Source organism: Bos taurus, chromosome 7 (assembly GCF_002263795.3).
Source record: "Bos taurus isolate L1 Dominette 01449 registration number 42190680 breed Hereford chromosome 7, ARS-UCD2.0, whole genome shotgun sequence".
In the NCBI taxonomy this organism is placed as follows: domain Eukaryota; kingdom Metazoa; phylum Chordata; class Mammalia; order Artiodactyla; family Bovidae; genus Bos; species Bos taurus.
Window position 1 is genome coordinate 15,338,812 of NC_037334.1, and position 23,078 is coordinate 15,361,889.

General features: G+C 53.4%; 1 protein-coding gene across 5 annotated transcripts in view; it reads left to right on the plus strand.

The window, feature by feature from the left end:
* CARM1 (coactivator associated arginine methyltransferase 1) overlaps positions 1–23,078 on the plus strand; it is a 43,522-nt gene that overhangs the window by 18,677 nt on the left and 1,767 nt on the right. For all 5 annotated transcript variants that reach the window (XM_024994894.2, XM_024994897.2, XM_024994895.2 and 2 more), the window contains exons 2-14: positions 7,711–7,836; positions 9,755–9,861; positions 10,772–10,876; positions 13,418–13,528; positions 14,614–14,791; positions 16,654–16,744; positions 16,924–17,005; positions 21,397–21,482; positions 21,672–21,761; positions 22,176–22,313; positions 22,400–22,489; positions 22,573–22,685; positions 22,798–22,875. In XM_024994894.2, coding sequence (XP_024850662.1) covers positions 7,711–7,836; positions 9,755–9,861; positions 10,772–10,876; positions 13,418–13,528; positions 14,614–14,791; positions 16,654–16,744; positions 16,924–17,005; positions 21,397–21,482; positions 21,672–21,761; positions 22,176–22,313; positions 22,400–22,489; positions 22,573–22,685; positions 22,798–22,875 — 1,395 coding nt within the window. The remainder of the gene's footprint in view (positions 1–7,710; positions 7,837–9,754; positions 9,862–10,771; positions 10,877–13,417; positions 13,529–14,613; positions 14,792–16,653; positions 16,745–16,923; positions 17,006–21,396; positions 21,483–21,671; positions 21,762–22,175; positions 22,314–22,399; positions 22,490–22,572; positions 22,686–22,797; positions 22,876–23,078) is intronic.

Here is a 23,078-nt window from a genome sequence, read left to right on the forward strand (position 1 = left end):
TCACCAGGTTCACCGGGGCCTCTCTCAGCTCCTCCACAGCCTCCCTGCAAATCGCTCATCTTGCCTGGGAACCCCTGCAACCTCCCTGGGCTGTAGCCAGGATTCCCAGTCACCTCCCATTCTCCCTGCTGGGCCTCTGCAAGGGAGAACTCCATGCCCGTGTGTGTCCCCTGCTCTCAATACTCATTCAGCACTTGCGATCACCGCCAAGCAATTCTCCGGCACCAGCTGGGCCTCCTGCAGTTCAGCTCCTTTCTGACCCTGTCTCCCTGGAGGTAGTGTCAGATCACACAAGTTGAGGGCTCAGTACCACCAGACTGTGCACACCCCACTTGAGACGCCAGGCACAACCTCATTTGGCTCACTGGTGTTTCCAATCAAGTTGCTATATAAATCGGAGATTCCTAGGATCTTGTCCTCAAGTTCTGCGCTTACTAGACGACTGGTTGACATGAGAGGATGCAGCCCAGGCTTGCCAGATGGAAGAGCCAAGCAGGGTGAGGCGGGGGCGGGGGGGGCAGGCCTGCCGCGCCCCCTGGGGGCGCCAACCTCCTGGCACGCCACATGCTTGCCAGCCCAGAAGCTCTCCTGTACCCTGTCCTTTTGGGGTTTTATGGAGGCTTCATTGTATAGGTACGGTTAATTTAACCATTGGTCTTTGGCGGCTGAGGAGGGCGGACTGAAAGTTGCAACGGTCTAATTGCCAAGCTGGTCCCGACATGGCTTTCTAAAGTCATATACCCCAGGGTGCTTGAAGGGGGCGTCACGTGAATCACAGAAGACACCTTTATTGCTCTTTAATTTATTTAAACTTTTTGTAAAAAATAATTTTCATCTGTTTATTTTTGGCTGTGCTGGGTCTTTGTTGCTGTGTGGGCTTTTCTCTAGTTGCAGCAAGTGGGGGCTCCTCTCTAGCTGTGGTGCACGGGCTTCTTCCGTGAGTGGCGTCTCTTGTTGCAGAGCACAGGCTCTAGGGCGCATGGGCTTCCGTAGTTGTGGTTCCCGGGCTCTAGAGCACAGGCTCAGTAGTTGGGGTGCACGGGTTTAGTTGCTCTGCGGCATGTGGAATTTTCCTGGACCAGGAATTGAACCTGTGTCTCCTGCATTGGCAGGCAGATTCTTTACCACTGAGCCACCAGGAAAGCCCACATTTATTGCTCTTAATCACTTGAGAAATTGCAAGTTTTAAGAGCTCAGTGCCAAGAAAGACGACTAAATACATATTTATTGTTAATCAGCATATCATAGCTGCCTCTCCTCTGTGTTCCCACGTGTCGTTTCCTCTCGCTGAAGAATTTATTCCAGTCTCTTTCCCTGGCTGAGTCAGGTGCCTTCTCTGCTGCTGCTAAGTCGCTTCAGTCGTGTCCGACTCTTCGTGACCCCATGGACTGCAGCCTACCAGGCTCCTCTGTCCATGGGATTTTCCAGGCAAGAGTATTGGAGTGGGGTGCCATTGCCTTCTGCAGGTGCCATCTCTAGCCCCCCACAATACCCCTGTGTCCCTGGCCTCAGTCCCCATCACCTGGGGATCCTCGTCACTGGCCACCCGGCTGTCCTCACCCTCTCGGGGGTGGGGAGGGTGTCCCCTTGCACACCATTGTGATGCAGTCTTACTGGCACACAGCCACGCTCCCTTGCTCCTTTACGTAGTGTCTGCGGTGGAGCTGAGTTGCTGTATGTGCGTGTGTGTGCTCAATTGCTCAGTCAGGTCCAACTCTTTGTGACACTTCGGACTGCAACTTGCCAGGCTCCTTTGTGGGAAATTTCAGGCAAGAGCCCAAGTGGGTTCCATTTCCTCCTCCAGGGGATCTTCCTGACCCAGGAATTCAACCTATGTCTCCTGCATCTCCTGCATTGCAGGCAGATTCTTTACCTACTGAGCCATCAGGGAAGCCCCTGAGTTACAGCAGCAGAGATTAAATGGCCTGAAAAATGTTGGGTCCTTTACAGATAAAGTGGCCACAACTCCCTAGTGCTGGCTCAAGGAAGCTCAGAGAGGTGGTGTGCACACCACTTAGGAGCACAGACCCTGGGGCCAGTAGGCTCAGCCACTCGCTGTGTGACCTGGAGCAAGAAACCTAACCTGTCTGAGCGAGCCCCTTTTCTCCTCTGAGCCTTTGGGGCGGTAACAGGAGATATGAGGATTTTGTGAAGAGTCCATGAAAAATGCAGGAGCAGAGCCTGGCACCTGGGAAGTTGTCTGATGTGTTAGCCCCGTCTCACCTCAGCAGGGTGTGGGTGGGTGCTGGCCCTAGCAGCTTGTGGAAACTCGGCCTCTGTGACTTGGACACTTGGGGGCCTTGCCGCCCGGAGAGCAAGACTGGTAGGGTGTTTTTCCAGGGCCCCCACCACACCCCCAGACCACTGCGTTCCCTGTAGAGTTGTCCCTGGTGATTCTAGCCCCTCGACCCCTGGCCCCGGAGCCTCAGCGGAACAGACTTCACAGTGTGATGGGTGGGCGGCCAGCCCAGGGTGTCAGGCCGGGTCTAGGAGCAGGGCAGGCATGCTTGCGGTGGCTGTGGCCTGACTAGTACTCCTTGATCTGAGTTTGTTTCCCTGTTGAGAGCCCGTCTTGGTGAGCTTCCTCGGAGCCTTCATTTCTCAGCCCGCCGGTCCCATCACTGCAGGGAGAAGGGACACGGGCCCTGCTCAACTTGGCTGGGAGGGTACCCTGCACACCCTCCCAGACCAAAGCCCCCTTCGTCGTACCCCCCGCAGGTAGATCGACAGGAAGGCCTGCCAGCCCTCCTCTCTGCTCCGTGCCTGCCAAGGTGATGAGGGGTGGTGCATTCTAGGTCAGTTTCTGGAAGCAGAGCCCAGAGACCAGTTCTGCCTCTTCCACGGCTCACCCGCAGCTGGGTCCAGGCCCTGTGGGCTCCAGGCCCCTTTCCTGGGGGAAGAAGCCCCCTCCTGGGAACCCCTCCCCCTGGGGGGCCAGGAGGCAGGCTGTGGCTGAGCCCCAGCCTCAGGGAGGTGCGTGGAGAGGGGAACCATTGGCTCAGCGCAGCCAGCTCTGTCCATTGTCCTGAGGGCCCCTCCCAGTGAGGTGGGGAGAGGGGAAGTACAAGTGCAAAGGTCAGAGCCCTGCCCACTGTGGGAACTGGGGCGCTAGTGTGGCCTTGGGAAGGGGCTGGGAGGGGAGGTCCTTGACTGCCAGTCCAAGAGCTCTGACTTCTCCTGAGGCTTTTAAAAAAGACAGGAACTTGATTCAGCTTTTTTTTTCTTTTGGTTTTTCAGATATTTTCCGACCATCCCCTGCGTACCAGGGACTGACCTCTGGTTGTATAGCTATGATGTATACAAAATGCTGGTCCTGTGGGCGTTGGGGGGCCCACCCATGATGAGACCACTCAGGCTGTCCTTCGCCCTGGCTTCCCTGTCCCGGGCCCCTGGATGAAGCCAAGCTTCCCTTGGCCATAGGTCCTTGTGGTCGCCTGCCTGGCGCCAGGCCGCCGGGCAGCTGCTTGGGTTGCCAGGCTCTTCTGGTCTGGCAAAAAGGGAGACAGGCCTTCCCTGGTCTGTTTGCCACCATGTGGGAGTAGCTGACAGATTGGCTTTATTTTCTGACCCAGGAGCGGCCATGGGTACTGCGTCAAGGTTTTAGGTCCGTTCCTGAGACCCATTTACAGTTGGACTCGGGGGCACCTTGTCTTGGGCCCCCTGTGGCTGCGGCCTGGCCGTGACCCTGGGGCTGCCCCCACTAGTCCCCTCTTCCCTCCTGCCCGCTGTCAGGAGGCTACCCATGCCCTGCTCCCCTTTCTCACCCCCAGGAGGTGGCACCTGGCTCCTGAGGTGTGAGGTGGTCTGGTGGAAACCCAGGTTGTGGCCTCAGGAGCCTCCTCCAGGCTGTGGACCAGGCTTAGGGCTCAGACCAAACCAGGGGTGAGCAGGGGGCCCAGCGAACACCGGTCAGCCCTTCATATCCAGACTCATGCATTGGGAAAGTTTTGCTTTTTCTATTGAGATAAAATTCACATAACAAAAAACAATTCAGTGGCTTTTAGTATACTCACAGTATCCGGTAACCACCACCTCTATTTCCAAAATATTTTCATCAGTTCAAAAAGAAAACCTTGTTTCCATTAGGCAGTTATTCCCTATTCTCCTACCCTCAGCCCCTGGTAGCCACCAATTTGCTTTCTGTCTCTGCATTTACTAACTCTGGATGTTCCAGATAAATGGGATCGTACACCTGTGACCTTTTGTGTCTGGCCTCTTTCACTCGGCATCAAGTTTCTGAAGCTCATCCACAGAGTAGCAGGTGTCAGGGCTTCATTTCTTTCTATGGCTGAGTAATATTCTGTTCTGTGGATGGACCGTATTTTCTTTATCCAGTCATCAGTGGATGGACATCTGAGCTGTTTTGAATAGTGACATTTTGAATATTTGCATACAAGTATTTGTTTGAATATCAGCTTTCAGTTCTTTGGGGTATATACCTAGGAGTGGGATTGCTGAGTCAAATGGTAATTCTTTGCGGCTTCCCATTCTGAGTTCCCACCAGCAGGGTCTGAGAGTTTCAGTTTCTCACCAGCATGTGTTATTTCCCAGTTTTGTTTAAAATTGTAGCCATCCTGCTGGGTGAGCAGCGGCCTCTGACTATGGTTTGAGTTCCAGGTGCCTAATGGATAATGCTGGGAGGGATTGGGGGCAGGAGGAGAAGGGGACGACAGAGGATGAGATGGCTGGATGGCATCACTGACTCAATGGACATGAGTCTGAGTGGACTCCGGGGGTTGGTGATGGTCAGGGAGGCCTGGCGTGCTGCGATTCATGGGGTCACAAAGAGTCGGACACGACTGAGCGACTGAACTGAACTGAACTGAATGGATAATGCTGTGCATCCTTTCACATGCTGGTCATTTGTATATCTTGGGGGAAACATTTCTTCAAGTCTTCCGCCCATTTTGTGAATTGGGTTATCTTTTAGTTGTTGAGTTCTTTATATATTCTGGACAATAGATTCTTATCAGATATATGATTTTTTAATATCTTCTCCCATTCTGTAGGTTGTTTTTTCACTTTTTTGATACTGTCCTTTGATGCGAAAAGCTTATATGTGTGAAAAGTGAAAGTGAAGTCGATCAGTCGTGTCTGACTCTTTTCGACCCCATGGACTGCAGCCTACCAGGCTCCTCCGTCCATGGGATTCTCCAGGCAAGAATACTGGAGTGGGTTGTCATTTCCTTCTCCAGGGGATCTTCCCGACCCAGGGATCAAACCCAGGTCTCCCACATTGCAGGCAGACACTTTAACCTCTGAGCCACCAGGGAAGCCCTTATGTGTGTGTGTGTTATTAATTCTTTTTTGGGCCACAGCACATGGCTTGTGGGATTGTAGTTCCCTGACCTGGACCCATGGCAGCGAAAGCATAGAGTCTTAACCTCTGGACTGCCAGGGAATTCTTCTAAAAGTTTGTAATTTTGATGAAGTCCCATGTATGTAGTTTTCCTTTTGAAATTCTTTGCTTTTGGCGTCATCTTGAGGAATCCATTGCAATATCCCAGGTCTCAGAGCTTGACCCCTGTCTTCTCCTAAGAGTTTCACAGTTTCCACTCCTACGTTCGTTTAGGTCATTGATTCTTTTGAGTTGGGTTTTTTTTGTTTTTGTTTTTTAATATATGTCACGAGGTAGGGGTCCAGCTTCATTCTCTTCTTGTACAGGGACACCCAGTTGTCCCAGCACCATTTGTTGAAGAGACTATATTCTACCCCCTGAATGTTCTCAGGACCTTTGATAAAAATCAAATGACTATAAGCAGAGGGTTTATTCTGGAGTCTCATTCTGCTGACATAACAGTCCACGCCTCTCCATTTGCCAGCGCTGTTCTATTTTGATTGTTGTACCTTTGTAATGCGTTTTGAAATCTGAGCCTGTGAGTCTTACCACTCTATCTCCAGCTTGTTCTGGCTGTTATGGGGGTGACTGGGAACACTTGGCCACAGTTGTATTCATGCTTCTCTCTATAAATATATTTTGTAGTTGTCACTGTGGATTTGACAAGCCACTTGAAAGCAAGCTGTAGACATCACAAGAAACTTCACTATATTTCCATACGTATCTTTCAATAAAAGGGGCATTCCTTTACAGAATAATGCTCTTGTCACATCTAGATCTTTTTAAAGTTCCAGCACCTGGGGACGCCCCTGCTGGTCCAGTGATTGGGATTCTGAGCATCCAGTGCGGGGGGTGCGGCTTTGACCCCCAGCTGGGGAGCTAGGATCCCACATGCCAAATGGTGCAGCCTCCCCCCAACCACCCCCACCAATAAAAAAGCACCTGTAGTCCACACATTTCCCCAGGAGAGCTTAATTGCTGTTGAGAGGTGCTCATTAGGCTGCATTTCAGGACCATGCCTGGCATCTGCTGGGCACGTCTCTTCAGTCTCCTTCACTCCAGGATACACGTGTGCTCAGTTGTGTCCGACCCCACAAACTGTAAGCCCACCCAGCTCCTCTGTCCCTGGGGTTATCCCAGCAGGAATACCAGAGTGGGGAGTCATTCCCTTCTCCAAGGGGATCTTCCCGACCCAGGGATCGAACCCACGTCTCCTGTGGCTTCTGTACTGGCAGGCGGATTCTTCACCAGTGAGCCATCAGGGAAGCCCTCACTCCAGCTCCCAGCAATTTCTATCTTTCTTTTCATCTTTGGCTGTTTTGAGGCTACCCAGGAGGTTGTCTTGCAGACTGCCCTGTGAGCTGGCACTGTCTGTTGTCCCCTGGTGATGGGCCCAGGGTTCTGTCCCACTGCCCCATATCCGGGCCACAGCATCGGGTCACTTTGTCTCCTGGTGATGCGGTGCCTCACTGGCTGAGGTGGAGCGCCCCACGCTTTTTGAGCGAATGGCCAGTAACCGATAGTGGCGGGCACAGGGATGCAGCGCTTCCTGTCTGTGTGTTGCGTCTGACCCCTGCCCACCGTTAGTTCTGCTTGACAGATGAGAAAACCGAGAACTCAAATCTGCCCGGGTGCCACCTCAGTGGCGTAGGTGGGGCGTGAATGCAGGCTGTCCAGCTCCCGTGGCCACACTCCCCATACATGCAAGAAGGGGACTTCCCTGGTGGGGGCTCCAGTGGTTAGGACTTGGCACTTTCACTGCTGTGTCCCTAGGTTCAATCCCTGGTTGGAGAACTAAGATCCCACAGTGCTGGAAAAAAAAAAAAATTCAAGGAGAAGGGCTCAGCTGGAGGAAGCAGAGGCGCCACGGGGATTCTTGACTCCCACCCACCCCTGCTCGGCTATGAAGATGCCCCTACATGACACACACGGGCTGGCGAAGGAAGGCCCAGCCCCCTCATCTGGACCCGGGGCACCCTGCTGCGTTCCCAGGACCCTCTGACCCTGCCAGATTGCCCTTTGCTCCCCTGTGTCTTCCCACCTCAGGGCGACGTGGGGTTTGGTGCCAGGAGGTGCCCCGGGAGGGAACATCCCGGCAGAGGTGTGCACCCCGCTGGGCCCCCTCTGTACCTATGCACCTCCTCCCCCCACCTCAACCCTGGTCGCCCTGTGAACCACTGTCCTCTCCCGCTGGATAGAGTGCGTCCTAGGTCCCCGCCAGGGATGCTCACAGGCCACTGCCTCATCCTCAGTGTGGGCCGGGCAGGCAGGGCACACGGAGCACTTCGGGGGGAGAGGTTGGGGGACCGTGAGGACATGGGAAGTGTGGCCCTGGGACCTGCCAGCTCACGCCCACCTCCCTCCCCTCACAGATGAAGACGTGTGTGTGTTCAAGTGCTCGGTGTCCCGGGAGACGGAGTGCAGCCGGGTGGGCAAGCAGTCATTCATCATCACCCTGGGCTGCAACAGCGTCCTCCTCCAGTTCGCCACACCCAGCGGTATGTGTCCCTTCTGCCCCGCGGCTCGTGGGGTGCCCAGAACTGGGGGTCCTAGGCTCCCAGCATGGCTGGGGGGCACCTGGAGCTGGGGTGAATCAGAACCGGTTCATCTGACCCAGCGAATGACCCATCCACATCAGAAGTATTCCCCAACAGAAATTTGTCCACAGTAAGAAGAGTATGTTCTTGCTGCCTGGACACTGCCCCGGACCTCACCGGCTCCTTTGGGTCCTTCTGGGCTCAGCTCCTGTGTCCGCTCCTCTGGGAGGCCCGTCCTGACCTCCCAGCCACACCCCAGGCCTCTTGGAGGGGCCCCTCAGGTGGGGGTCAGGGGCCCAGCTGCAGCAGTGGATAGGGTGGGGCGAGGTCCAGAGGTCCAAGTGCAGAGGAGATGCTGGAGGGGTCCAGGCAGACCCATCTGGGGGACACGCAAGGTTACTGCTGGACTTGAGGAGCCCCAGTCGAATGGTGCTGAGAGGTGGCCCCAGGCTGGAGACCCCTGGAAGGTCCAGCGGCTGGGCTTGGTCCTTGTAGAGCTGTAATCAGTGAGCCTGATGGTCAGTGCAGGGGCTGGGGTGGGAGAGCCCAGAGTGGGGAAGCCATCTGTCCACAGCCACCCACTGTGATCCCAGAACCCCCTTACCTGTCTCAGTGCCTCTGACGGAGTGGGGAGACGTCCCCGGCCCAGACCCTCAGGACTGCCTAGCTTCGTGTGGCCCGGCTTCAGAGCTGGGAGCTGGCCAGGTCGGGAGAAGGCAGCCAGGTAACTGCCCACCTCCCACGGGAAGCATTCTTAGGCTCCACCCCAGTTCCTTCTTACAAAACCAATCCCAGTTCACTGTTTAAGAAATAAGTTACAGAAACAGCACCAGGGTTATCAGTAGATGTTCATGGTATAAATCCCCTTGTCTTTTTTCTGTTCTGTGGATAGTTGCATTCTAATTTTTTGCCCTTACATCCTGTCAGTTTCTTAAATCGTGGTCAACGACACATAACCATTTTACCATGTTAACCCTTTCTGAGCGTACATTTCAGCAGCAGAGCGCCTTCCGTCACCGCTGTCCAGCTCCGGAGAGCACCTTCCGTCACCGCTGTCCAGCTCCGGAACTGTCTCTATTTCCCCACACTGTGTATTTTAAAGATACCGTCTTCTAGTTCACTTTGTTAAAATACACAAAAAATTTACCAGCAACCACTTTCAAGTGTCTGGACTCCAGAGCTGTTACAGCACGTTCACACAGCAGTGCACCCTTCCCCCGATCCATTGCCAGGACTCTTTCTTCTTCCTAAACCGAAACTCCATCCCCAGTAAACATTCACTCCCCCTTCCTTCTCCCCCAGCCCCCACAGTACCACCTGTCTTCATGATTTGATTTTGTTTCTTTTTCTTGATACAAGTTTGTGGTCGGTATTTCACGTTGGTAATCGCAGTTCATCTGCATAATATCTGGCTCTGCCGACTGCTGGTGACTGGTCCTCTGATGTGCTGCTCAGTGTCCCCTGCAGTCCCTCCAGTCCCCTCTGACTGGACACTGGGGTGGTGTCCCTGTGTCCATTTGCCACCCACAGACACTGCCAGGTGCTGTGGGTGGACCTGTGCTTCTTTACTGGGGTAGATCCTAGAGATCTGATGCCCGGGTTACTCTTTGAGAGCTTTGGCCGAGCTGCCCTTTGGCAGATCTGCACCTGGGCCCGCTCCCACCAGCCTCAAGGAGCGCAGCCCCCTTGACACCTGCCTTCTCCCATGGCAGCCACCACGTGGCCCATGTGGCTGTCCTTTGTCATTTCCTTAAATTTCAACATTTCAGGGGTGGGGATTTTCAGATCACTCATGCTCAAGGTAGAAAAGTCAGGTGCACACCTAGACCAAACTCCCTGCCCCTGCATGGGCTGTCATGACCTGGCCTCCCCCTTCCAGATTTCTGCTCCTTCTATAACATCCTGAAGACCTGCCGAGGCCACACCTTGGAGCGGTCGGTATTCAGCGAGCGCACAGAGGAGTCTTCAGCTGTGCAGTATTTCCAGGTGGGTACATGGCGCTTGGGCCAGCCTGCTGCCCTTGCTGGTTCCTGGAGGCTGCGTGGCATCTGGGTTCCTGTCCTGGCTCTGCCACTTGCTCAATGAGTAACCCTAGACGAGTGTCCTGTGCTTGCTTGGGCCTCGGTTTCCTCATCTGTGAAACAGAGATGCCAGTGCCTGCCTAGAAGGGTTGTTGGAAGGATTTGAGTCCAGATGAAGCTCAGGTTCACAGGCCTTCTGAGTAATGATATCACAGTTACTGTGTCCTGAGCACGGAGGGCATGCCAGGCACTGGCTCCAGCGCTTTGAGCATACGGAAGCACTTGAAACCCTCCCAGTAGCTCTAGGAGGTAAGTACTATTGTTGTCCCCATTTTACAGATGAGAAAACTGAGGCTCAGAGAGGTTAAGTGACTTGCTCCAAGTCACACAGCTATTATGCAACAGAGCCAAGATGGGAAGCCAGGTCTGCCTGCTGCCCCGGCCCAGGTGCCACGCTGCCTCCCGACCGCCTGGTTGTCTTACAGAGAGACCCCGCAGCACCTCACCTGCCTGGCGCTCTGAGCCCTAGGGCCCTGTTTGACCTGCTCCTCCGCTTCTTTGGGTCCCCTGAGATGGGGCAGGTGGCCCTCGATTGCAGAACCCCGCCTTTGGCGTGTCTGAGTTCTGGGTGGCTTCCGGGGCCCAGGCGCCATCCAGCTGCATCCTTTGGCCGCAGTGATGGTCGTGGTGCACCCCCCACCAACGGGGGCCGCCTCCAGCTTCCCGCTACCCCGGAGCAGCTGGCTGCGGAGAGGGGTGCGGCCTCCCCAGGTTGATCTCTGCCCGAAGCCGACCTTCCTCTGTCGCAGGGTCAGCCGGGGCCTCGGCCGTCTGCCGGCTGCGTGCCCTGTGCCATTGGCCTGTCTCTGTTCCAGTTTTATGGCTACCTGTCCCAGCAGCAGAACATGATGCAGGACTATGTGCGGACGGGCACCTACCAGCGCGCCATCCTACAGAACCACACAGACTTCAAGGACAAGGTGAGCCGCCAGGCCACGTCTGCCCCCTCTCCTTGCCCTCAGGCTGCGCTCGTGCCTCGCTGCCTCAGTGGCCTCTTCTCTTTCTTCTTTGCTCATTGATTTTGTCTTTTCTTTCCTCGGACTGTAGAAGCAAAATCTACTTTTTGTAGAAGCCTGGTGTGTATCAGATGGGAACAAAAGGCCCCTGTCATTTCCCTCTAAAACAGCCACTGCCAACAATAAAGCCCTCTTCAGATGTTTCCCCTTGCGTATATCTATATTAGCATATATATATATATTTTAGAGTTATAATCTTTTTTAAAAAAAAAATTTCTTTATTTATTTGACTGGGCCAGGTCTTACTTGAGACACACAGGCTTTTTGTTTTAGTGTGTGGGAACTATTTTTTTTTTAGGTTGTCGCATGTGGGATCTAGTTCCCTGACCAGGGATCGAACCCGGGCACCCTGCACTGGGGGCACGGAGTCGTGGCCACTGGACCACCAGGGAGGTCCCTCAGGTTATAATCTTTTTTTTTTTTTTTTTGAGTTTTTTCTTTTTAGTTTATTTTTTGTATTGAAGGATAATTGCTTTACAAAATTTTCTTGTTTTCTGTCAAACCTCAACATGAATCAGCCATAGGTATACATATAACCTCTCCCTTTTGAAACTCCCTCCCATGTCCGGTCCTGGATTATAATCTTTTAAAAAATATATATATATAAAACATGGAGAAGGAAATGGCAACCCACTCCAGTATTCTTGCCTGGAGAATCCTGGAGAATTGGATAGAGGAGCCTGGCAGGCTATAGTCCATGGGGTCAAAAGAGTTGGACACGAGTTAGCAACTAAACCACACACAAAATAGGATTGTACGCCACATTCACTTCCTACAAAATACTTTTCCCCCACCTAATGTTGTGTCTTGGCACGTGCTATTAAGTTACATGGACGAAATGGAATCTAGTCCCTTCCCTAGTTCCTTTTAAAATCTTTGTACTGTTACTCACTGGTACTGCTGACCCTGGAACAGCACGTGCTTGACCTGCACTGGTCCACTTACCCACAGGCTGCTTTTGATGGATATGAGCAACCATGCTACACGATCCACAGTTGGTTGAATCCATAGATGTGGAGCCATGGACATGGAGGGTCCACTGTCTGGTTATACTCAGATTTTCTACTGGGAAAGAGTGTTGGCATCCCAGGCTCCTGTGTTGTTCAAGAGTCAACTATACGCGCGTGATTAAAAAGAGACCAGATTATATATATATTCAGAGGGGAAAGTTGATTCCTTTCTCTTCCTGTAGCTTAGAGTTTGTCCCCGCTCCCCCCCGCCCTGCTTTTTTTTTTTTTTTAATTTTTTTTTGGCTGTGCCAGGTCTTAGTTGCAATATGTGGGATCCAGTTCCCTGAGCAGGGATTGAACCAGGGCCCCCTGCATTAGGAGCACGGACTCTTAGCTACCAGGAAAGTCCTCTGGAGTTTATTTTCCCTTGCCATACGGACGTTTGTGGTTCTCTCCACGTGATTCACCTGGATCCACCTTGTCCAGCACCTAGGTCATGCCCCCCCCCCACCATTGCTGAGAATCCCCTCCCATCACTGAGCACCCCCACCTCCCGCCCACCCCTGGCCCAGGACCTGAGCCCCCGCAGCCTGAGGAGGAGTTGTCCTCAACATGGCAGCCATCTGTGTGTCCTGGCAGCGGGCATGGGCCACACTGGGGCAGCGCTCGTGGCCTGGGAAGCCCAAGTTCCTTCAGCGAAGCCCCTTCCAGCTCCTCCAGCATGCAGATCCATTTCCTTGTTCATCTAGAGCTCTGAGAGGCACTCACGGTCCACCCCCCTCACCCGCCAACAGCACCAACGTCTCTATCAGGCACTCAACCTATGCCCACCCCCACGCCCAGAGTGGGTCTCCTTTAGCTCATGTGCGTCACCAGCAGACCCGTTTATCCCAGCTTTCTGCTCACGTGGTGGCAGTCAGATGAATCCAGAATATGGGGTAGCCCACCATGCTGTGGCCTGGACTCCGAGAGCCTGTGCTGTGGAGCCCGGCAGCCCTGAAGAGGGTACCCATGTGGGAACCGTTCCCAGGTCTCCTCTCAGGTTGTGGGGATACCCTGTAGGGCCTGGGGTCGGGGGCTGCCACTTTCTGCTGGCTGTGTGGGCCGGGCCGGTCAGCCCTGTGTCCGAGTGGTCCTGCTGCCTGCAGGGCTCAGAGGTGTCCTGACCTAGTGAGCCCTCACTCCCACACGCCCCATAGATGGCCCAGGCCATGCCTTCTTGAATTGGATCTCAGAGAGGGTACTGGTTCTGACATCCCCACTGTGCTCAGAAGCAGAAGCTCCCCTCCTGCCACCTCTGGATCCAGACCGTAGGCTCCCACTGGGAGCAGGCTCAGGGCAGCTGGCCGTGCAGAGGCACAGCAGGCTGCGGGGCGGGGGCGGGCTCAGCGGGTGGGTGGGTGGGCCTGCAGGGAGTGAGCGCCCCTGACACCCCCATCCTTACTGTTGTATCCCTTCACTGCTAGCTTGTCCTCACCGCCCCCTCCTCCCCCAGATTGTTCTCGACGTTGGCTGCGGCTCTGGGATCCTGTCGTTTTTTGCTGCCCAGGCTGGAGCGAGAAAGATCTATGCAGTGGAGGCCAGCACCATGGCCCAGCACGCCGAGGTCAGTGCCCGCTGGGACTCTGGCCTGTCCTCGTCCCCCAACTCTGGGCCTGTTCAACCTGGGGAAGCCAGCCGGTCAGGAACCCAGGGGAGGCCTGACCCTTGGATCTAGGGAAGCCTGGGGACGTCGCTCTCTACTTGGGTCTCTTGTCCCCCAAACTGAGTAGTTTCAGGGGCAGGGGCTCTCTGGGCCTCAGAGAGTCTCTCTTGCGTGATGAGTGGTTGCCCACCAGGTTCATGGGTGGTTCAGGTCTTTGGGGCAGGACTGTGCAGTCACACAGACCAGGGTGGGATCCTGGCCCCCGGCAAGCCGCCCATCTCTCTGAGCCCCCCTTGAAAGATGGACAACAGGAGTTCATTTTGTTGGTTTATGTTGCTTGGCACCGAAGCCTTCATTCAGAGTTTAACGCCTAAAAACTACAAAATCAAATGGTGGGGATGGCTCCCTCCCCCACCTCCAGCTCCCAACCACCTAGACTTCCCAGCAGAGGGAGAGATACGAACACAGAAGCCCCATGAGCCCCCTTGGGCTCTCCACCCGCCCCTCCCACACGAACATCCACGCCACCGTCTGGCTCCTGGCTTTGCTCTGCTTATGGTGCATCTGGGTTGCATCTGTCATGTGAAGAGCTTCATCACTCTCTCTAGTGGTTGCCAAGCATCCCTTTGCCTGGCTGGACTGCTGTGTGTAGGCTGTAGTTGACGCTGAGGCCGATTCTCGGTCTACAGCACAAACCAGTGCCGCCCCGAGGCTTCGTACCCGCATCCCCTCTTGTGGTGAGGGTACGTCTGCAGTGCACACCACCCAGCACTGGGATCGCTGGGTCGGAAGGTGTGTCCAAGCTGACGTTTGGCCCTAGCCAGGCCTGCTTGTCCTCGTACCCAAGGTGACAGTAGGGGCTGGGAAGCTGCAGGAGGGCCGGCCCGAGATGGGTGGGGCCGCAGCGACCTCCTGACGGGCCAAGGCTGTTCACAGCTGCAGTCAGCATGCTTACCAGCGAGGTAGTGGGGGATCTGGTGGGCGAGTGTGGACTGAGGCCCTCCCCAAGAGGACCCCCGTGACCCCTGTGACCTGCCCACCCTCAGGTCTTGGTGAAAAGTAACAACCTCACCGACCGCATCGTGGTCATCCCTGGGAAGGTGGAGGAGGTCTCGCTGCCCGAGCAAGTGGACATCATTATTTCGGAGCCCATGGGCTACATGCTCTTCAATGAGCGCATGCTTGAGAGCTACCTCCACGCCAAGAAGTACCTGCGCCCTGGCGGTGAGTGTCCCTGCTGGCATGGCCGTTGCTTGGGTCGGGGGCCCCAGGGCCCCTACGGGGGGGCGCCAGGCTGTCGCTGGGTCAGTCCAGGGGTGCCGCAGCACCCCGCGGGCCTGCGCTGGCAGCCTGGGTGCCAAGGGCATCAGGGCCTTCACGCCCATTCCCTACCCTGACCCAGCCCCAGCTGACTGGGCCCCAAATGAGGCTACTTGTTGGGCTGCCTTGGCGTCTTGTGCCCTCGGGGGACAGTGTCCAGCTGGTCTGTGGTCAGAGCCAGAGTTGGTTTCTGCCGGCACCTTCCCTGAGGAGCCACCCTGGCATCTTTGTCTCTAGCCTTATAGACTTGCCCTCGGCCTCACAGAGCCCTTAACTCCTCAGGGCCAGGAGGCAGTGGGGGGTGTGGGGGGTGGTGTGTGTGTGTGAGTGGGGTGGGGGTTCTTGGCACTGGGATGCAGCTGTGTGACCTCTGTGTCACTGTACCAGCCCATCTGTGCTCTGGGATCTCTGGGTCCCTGTTGACCCCTGTGTCACTGAGGTCGGGTCTGCACTTGGCCATGCACATCTGCTGCTGTGTCCATTCTCTGCTTACCTCTGGCACATGTCTCCATCTGCGTGTTTTTGTACAGGAAAGGGGTTGTGTGTGTGTTTTTGTGGTACAGGATGACCGTGGCCAGGGCAGAGCGTGGAGGCCAGTGTACCTGCGGGCCCTGTAGGGGCAGGAACTGGGCTGCGGGGAGAGGGGAGGTGGCCGCGGTTCCCCACAGCTCTGTCCTGCTCTCCAGGTGTATGGGCAGCCAGGCTGCCCCGAGGCTTGTCCTCTACCTGCTCTTCTCGTGCTTGGCCCTGCAGCGTGGTGGGCCATGCTGGCTGGGGTAGGAGGGTTTGGGGGGAGTGGAGTTGGGTTGACAAGCAGTGGTGGCCCCAGCAGAGCGTGGTCTCCTGGGGTTCTGTGGGCAGCTGCACACTCACCCCACTGGTCAGGCAGCCTGCCCAGCCCCCTCCCCTCAGCCTGCATTAGTGTGGCTTGGTTCCATCTCAGGGAGCTCTTTGAGAGCATTAAGGGGAACTCCCCCCAACCCCCATAATTGCTCTTCAGCTACCTTCAGGCAAGGTGGGGCACTTGCCCATGATGCTCCAGGGGCAGGCGGCCTGGCTTGTGGCCTCTGGGCCAGAGAGCACCTCGCCTTCCCCACCCCATGGCTGCAGCTGAAGGCAGGCAGATTCCTGGTGCCTCCTCGGACAAAAGGAGGGAGGGAGCCCCACATCTGGAGGCCAGGTGACTGGAGGCCCCAGACTCTGAAGTAGGCAAGAGCTCCTGAGCCCTGACTGTCCTCCCGCTGGCTCTGACTCACCCGTCTGTTCCTCGAGTCAACAGATGGAGGCCTCACCCCACCCCCCCATTTCAGGCCATGCATGTGGCCCACCCTGCCTGGCAGAGGCCTGTGCAAGGGGATTCTGCTGAGGCCGTGATGGCATGGCCTGGGGCTCACCCTCACCCTGTCCAGAGCACTTGGCTTTGTTTTCCCCACTGCACACCGGTCCCAGAGACACCGTCCAGCTGATGGAGCAGGACCCCTGAGGCCCTGGCAGGTGCCATCCTGTCTCCCAGCCCTTGGAAGGCTAGGTCTTCCTGCTTCCCTGGCTAGCTGTCCAGGTTCAGTGAGGAGGTAGATGTCAAGTATTCTGTGGCCGCTGGCAGAGCAGGCGCTCGGTGCCTCTGCACTGCATGGATGCGAGAGTGTGTGAGTGAGTGAGGGGCTGGGAAAGCCCAGAGTTGGTGTTCTGGGGCCCTCTGAGTCTCTGCCAGGCCCTGCTGGATGTCCCACCCTGATGCCAGCACCCCTCCCTGCCCCCACTCCCAGGAAACATGTTCCCCACCATTGGTGATGTCCACCTGGCACCCTTCACGGACGAGCAGCTCTACATGGAGCAGTTCACCAAGGCCAACTTCTGGTGAGTGTGCTCCTTGGTGTCCTGCCTCCTTGGGGACAGCCCCGCCTCTCTCTCATTCCTTATCCTTCATAGGACCTAAAAGACGGGCTGGATGAGGGCCAACTGGGAGAGAAGGCAGTCTGGCCCGCCTGTCTCCTGCTGCTGGTGACCTTGCCATGGGGGGCGGGCGCTTTCTGCAGGTACCAGCCATCCTTCCACGGAGTGGACCTGTCAGCCCTCCGAGGTGCTGCAGTGGACGAGTATTTCCGGCAGCCTGTGGTGGTGAGTGGGGGCACCCAGGGCACTCCTGGAGTTAGTGCTGGGCGTGGCCCTCATCTGGGGTGACAGGAGAGAAGCTTTCTTGTCAGGCCTGTGCAAGCTGTGCAGTGCGAGGGAAGCCACTGAAGCTCTGAGTTTCTGCCCCTGCAGGGAGCTCTCACACGGGGATGTTGGGAATAAAGTAGCAAGGCATGTAGAGTACTTAGCTCACAGCATGCAGTACTTGTTATCAGATGCATTGATCCTTGATGAACTGATTCTGTTCGATTGACTTTAATTATTGAGATTTTTGAACTGATATATAGACCCATGGTTCAAAAATCAAAAAAGTACAAAAGTGGAGACCTCCCACTTCTGTACCCTAACACACAGTTCTCTTTCTTAGAGGCAAACAGTCTTGTTGTAGATCTTTTAGAGCTCTTATACCTAAACGTGCATGTACAAATATATACATCTTTTCAATCTTTCTTCCTCTCAAAGTATAGAATAATCAATGTGTTGTTCTGTCTTAGTTTTTCTGTGTTCAGAGAACATACACTGTGTGAGTTCAGTCCTTTGAAATTTGTTCCGAGTTGCCTTATGCCCAGTGTGTGTTCTCAGTTTATGTCCCCTGTGTACTTCCTTGAGAAAATGTGTACCAATCACTTGTTGAGTACATTGTTACATTAATACCAGTTCAGTCACATTTGTTAATCATGTTGGTCAAGTCTTCTCTGTCTCTACTGATTTTTTTGTTTGCCTTTTCTGTCTATTACTGATTGTAGATTTATTTTTCCGTGTAGCTCTGATAGTTTTTGCCTGATTTTTTTTTTTACATTACTGTTATTAGGTGCATATAGGTTTAGGATTATTTTTATATGTTCCTGTTGGATTGATCCTTTTGTAACTATAAAAAGTGTCTTTACTTTAAAAATGTCTAGTAATACTGTTGCCTTAAAGTCTATTTTTTTCTGATAATAGTTTAGCTACTCAGGCTTTCTTTGATTAATCTTTATACGATACATATTTTTCCATCCTTATACTTTCAACCGTTTTATAACCTTATTAAGGTTTATCTCATGTAAATAGCACGCATTTGAGTTTTGTTCTTTAACCAGATTGATGGTTTTTGTCTTTTAATTAGCATGTTTAGATTATTTATATTTAATGTAATTACTGGTCTTTATGTCTATAAATCTGTCATCATACTATTTTTTTTTAATTTATCCTGACCCTTCTTTCTTTTTACCTCTTTTCTTACTTCCTTTTGTCTTAATAAGGTACATATTATCCCCCCACCCACTCCCGATTGTCTTTCACTAGTTTTGCAAGACTCTAGGACAGCATCACTTTAAACATGACCTCTGCCCCATGTTTCTTCTCTTGGTTCCCTGATAATGTGTATATGAGACCTTTTCGCCACATCTCAAATGATTCTTATACTCTTTACTCTTTTCTGTATTTTTCCCTCTTTTTTCTCCCAATTAATTGCATAATTTTTACACTGTCTCCTTATCTGTATCCCAGTTTCAATCTTCTCGACGCTATGTCTCATCTGAGTTTGTTCTTGGTTTTTCTTTGGAAAAAACAAAACAAAACAAAACATTTTCTTGTGATACGAGCTCTCAGGATTTAATCTCATAACAACTTTCATATGTATTGCAGAGTTAATTGTATTTATCACATTGTACATTACATTACTGGTACTTATTTTATCTTACAACTAGAAGTTGGTAGTTCCTTTTGATTGCTCATCCAACACTCCCTCCCTGATTTTGTAAAATTTCAGTTCTAGAGTTTCACCTTGCTTATTTTCTATTTCAGTTCTCTGAAATTTGTTCCCTCTTCTTCCTTGAACGTGTTAAATATAAGTCTCTGGTCACTTGTGGTATCTGGAGGATAAGTGGGAAATGTATTTCTGCTCTTTCTTCTCTTGGTTTGGTTCTTTGTTCTGTCTCTTCGTGTGCCTGGTCCTTAAGTGTCAGAACGAAAAATTATAGAGGCTCTAGAGGATAGAGTTGACTCATTGGAAAAGACTCTGATGCTGGGAGGGATTGGGGGCAGGAGGAAAAGGGGACGACAGAGGATGAGATGGCTGGATGGCATGGCTGACTCGATGGATGTGAGTCTCAGTGAACTCCAGGAGTTGGTGATGGACAGGGAGGCCTGGCGTGCTGCGATTCATGGGGTCACAAAGAGTCGAACACGACTGAGCGACTGATCTGATCTGATCTGAGAGGATAGTTTTCTTTCCAAGGATTTGTTTTTCTTCAGGCAAGTAGCCATAAGGATGTAGCACCTTGGTCCTGTGAAGCATTTAAGATATTTGGAGGCTGCTCTTCAATTCTACTTTGTTGCCATATTGCTAGCTTCCCTGTAAGGCAGCAGTTCTCAAACACTTTCAACTCAGGACACTTTTACATTCATAAAAATGTAGGATCCCAAAGAACTTTTGTAAATGTGTGTTATATATATATATATATTTTTTTAAAACAATTAAATTTAGTTTTTATTATTTTTGGCTGTGCTGGGTCTTCACTGCTGTGGACTTGAGTTGTGGAGAGCAGGGGGTACTCTGTGGTTGCTGTGCGTGGCTTCTCACTGCAGTGGCTTCTCTTGTTGCGGAGCACTGGGTCTAGGTCACTTGGGCTTCAGCAGTGGCGCACAGGCTTTAGTTGCCCTGCAGTGTGTGGAATCTTCCCAGACCAGGGGTCAAACCCGGTCCCTGCATTGGCAAGTGGATTCTTAGCCACCGGACCACTAGGAAAGTCCTAAATATGTGCTGTATTGACTGATATACTGCCAATATCTATTGGTGTTAAAAACTAAACTCAAGAAATTTAAGAATGTACATTAAAGGATGACAGTAAAACCCATTATATGTTAATATAAACAGCATTTTTTGAAAAGAAACTATTTTCTGAAACTTTCCAGCAAGAATTAGTGTCATTTGAAATTTACCAATCTCTTTAGCGTCTGGCTTAGCAGAAGACAGTCGGATTCTGCTTCTTTTGTTGTTGTTATTGGATTCTGCTTCTGCATTCAATCTGTTAAGGTATCATAGGTGAGTGAACGAATGAAAAGGACAGAAAACACCTTAGTGTTATTATGAACATAGTTTTGACCTGAGGGAGCTCTGGAAAGGGACCATGTTTTGAGAACTGCTGCTTCAGGGTAGTCTTCATGATATTAGTGAGCCTGGTGGTTCATAGGCCCCTGTCCTAGCCTCCCAGTTCCAATCTGGTGCTGAACCATATTTAAATAAAAAAATTAAAAATCATATTAAAAAAGATAGCTTCATTTAAAAAAAATCTTATTTCTATTTTAATGGGGCAGTAAATGCATTTGTTCAATCAGCCATCTTTAGTCAGTATTTTTTTTAAAGAAGTCTGCTTATTTAATGTAATTATTTGGCTGAGTTGCATGGCCTGAGGGATCTTGGTTCCCTGGCCAGGGATTGAACCTGTGAGCCCTGCAGTGGAAATGTGGAGTCTAAACCACTGGACCGGCGGCGAAGTCCCTTTGCTTTAGCTTTTTAATATCATAGAAGCATCTTTCTGTTTGGTTCCCTACCGCCATCCCACATGTAGCTCAAAAACTGGCAAATGCCAAGAACTAAAATCACATGTGCAGTGTCCACCTTGAATCTCCACATTTCCTTTTTTTTTTTTTTTAGCATCTTGGCCCCTTGAGTCCTAGCTGCCTCAGTAATCCCGAGTTCCCATCTGGCTTTCCCCACACAGGGAGGCCTCTGAAGGGCCCCACCCAAAGGGGAAAGGCACGTGTCAAAAAGCACCTCCTCCGTCTAAGGTCTTGGCTCCAAAGCTGTGGCTGCTGTGGTTGCTCTCCAGTGATTGCAGACAACTGTCGTTGTTGTTCTTTTTTATTCAGTTCATATAGTTCTTGGCAGTCTGACATGAAATCTCCGTCATAGCTGTGAGTGGATGTCAGCGTAGTTCTCTCACTTGATGTTTGTGGATTTGCGTAACAATTTATCTTGGAGATCTTTCCCCATCTATTCTAAAGAGCCTTTTCGTCCTTTTTCACATGCGTGATCTTTTACTCTTGGGCCATCACTAGTTTACCTTCCAGGCTGTTTCTGCTCTTGGCAATCTGTAACTATGGGTGGAAGTTTTGTACATGTGCACATAGATTTATAGGTTACAATCCCTGAAGTGGAACTGCCAAGTCTTTCAAGCAGATGAATAGTTGTCATTTTGAGAGCTGTCACCTAATTGCCCTTCACTGTGTCAGACCAGTTCCTCCTCCCCCCAGCAAGGCCGAGAAGGGCAAACTGCAAACTGGTTTGAGCCAAATGGCCTAGAGGCTGCAGCCAGCCTGGAAGAGGGCCGGGCTTCCCCTTCTCCTCACAGCCCCTGTGCCTGAAGCCAGGTCACTCTTCTGCTCTCTCCCAGGACACATTTGACATCCGGATCCTGATGGCCAAGTCCGTTAAGTACACGGTGAACTTCTTAGAAGCCAAAGAAGGAGATTTGCACAGGTACCAGCAGCCCTCCACCCCTGGCACCCCGTCCTCCTGGGCTCAACTCCTTCTGGAGGTCAGGGCCACTGCTGGCTCCCTTGGGCAGAACCCTGCTTCCCAGGCTGGATGGGCTGGGGCCCCCACACCCCTCTCCTCTCCCAGAAGCCCTGTCAGCTTCCCCAGCAATCACTGCCCTTTGCCTTACAGGATAGAAATCCCATTCAAGTTCCACATGCTGCATTCCGGACTGGTTCACGGTCTGGCTTTCTGGTTTGATGTCGCTTTCATCGGCTCTATGTGAGTGCACCCGAGCAGAGCAGGTGGCCCCCCCACTCCAGCCCCAGGTGGTAACTCCAGGCCTGGCTGGCTCAGATGATGCACTGGGGGCTGGGAGGGCCTGACTCGACTCTGCTGGGTGCTACTGCTCCTTGCAGAAGGCAGTGGGAGCTGGCCTTCGAGCAATAGACTATTGGAGGAGGGTGGTGGTCTACCCTGTTCAAAGTGACTGTTCTTCACGGGACCTGATTGTGTCTCTTGTATGTCAGGGTGAGTGGGCATAGATAGAACTTACTGGACAGCCAGCTTGTCTCCGCTCCAGGGGACCCCTGGGTGGCGAGGGCCAGGGGTAGAGGGTAGGTGCTTGGGGAGAGCTCAAAATGCACAAGGTGGGGGTCTAGCCCAGTCAAGGGCATGCCTGTCCCTGCTTGGCAGAATGACTGTGTGGCTGTCCACGGCCCCAACGGAGCCCCTGACCCACTGGTACCAAGTCCGGTGCCTGTTCCAGTCGCCACTGTTCGCCAAGGCCGGGGACACGCTCTCAGGGACATGTCTGCTTATTGCCAACAAAAGGTGCGAGCAGCCACCGGGGGCTGGGGGCAGCAGGGGCTCGGTCCCTCCCGGCAGCCAGCTCATGGCCGCCCTCCCTGCCCCCGCAGACAGAGCTACGACATCAGTATTGTGGCCCAGGTGGACCAGACAGGCTCCAAGTCCAGCAACCTCCTGGACCTGAAAAACCCATTCTTCAGGTAGGACGGGCCCTGGGCCTGCGCGGGGGGCGCCCTCCTCGCCCGCTGCCCCTCGCCCTGCCCACGGGCCGTCTCTGCTGCAGATACACAGGCACGACACCCTCCCCGCCGCCTGGCTCCCACTACACATCCCCCTCGGAGAACATGTGGAATGCCGGCAGCACCTACAACCTCAGCAGTGGGATGGCCGTGGCCGGTGAGCAGCCCGCTTGTGCGTGGGGTGGGGGTGGGGGCAGGGTCCTTCCCTGGCCGCCCGCCGGTGCTGGCCCTCGAGCCCTCCTGCCCTGACCTCTCGCTCCCTGGTGCAGGAATGCCGACCGCCTACGACCTGAGCAGTGTTATTGCCGGAGGCTCCAGTGTGGGCCACAACAACCTGATTCCCCTAGGTGAGCCCAGGGGGTGGGTGTGCCCAGGACCACTGTGAGCTCGGGCCTTCTGCCTCACCACCTTTGCTTCTTCCCCGGGGGCTGAGCTCCGCCCCCCAACTGCCTCTCCACCTTGCTCTGCGGGCACCGCACCCACCCTCACCCGAGTGTGAGCACCCACCACGCCGGGCACATGGGCCGGGCAGGCTGGGGGCGGTGACGCC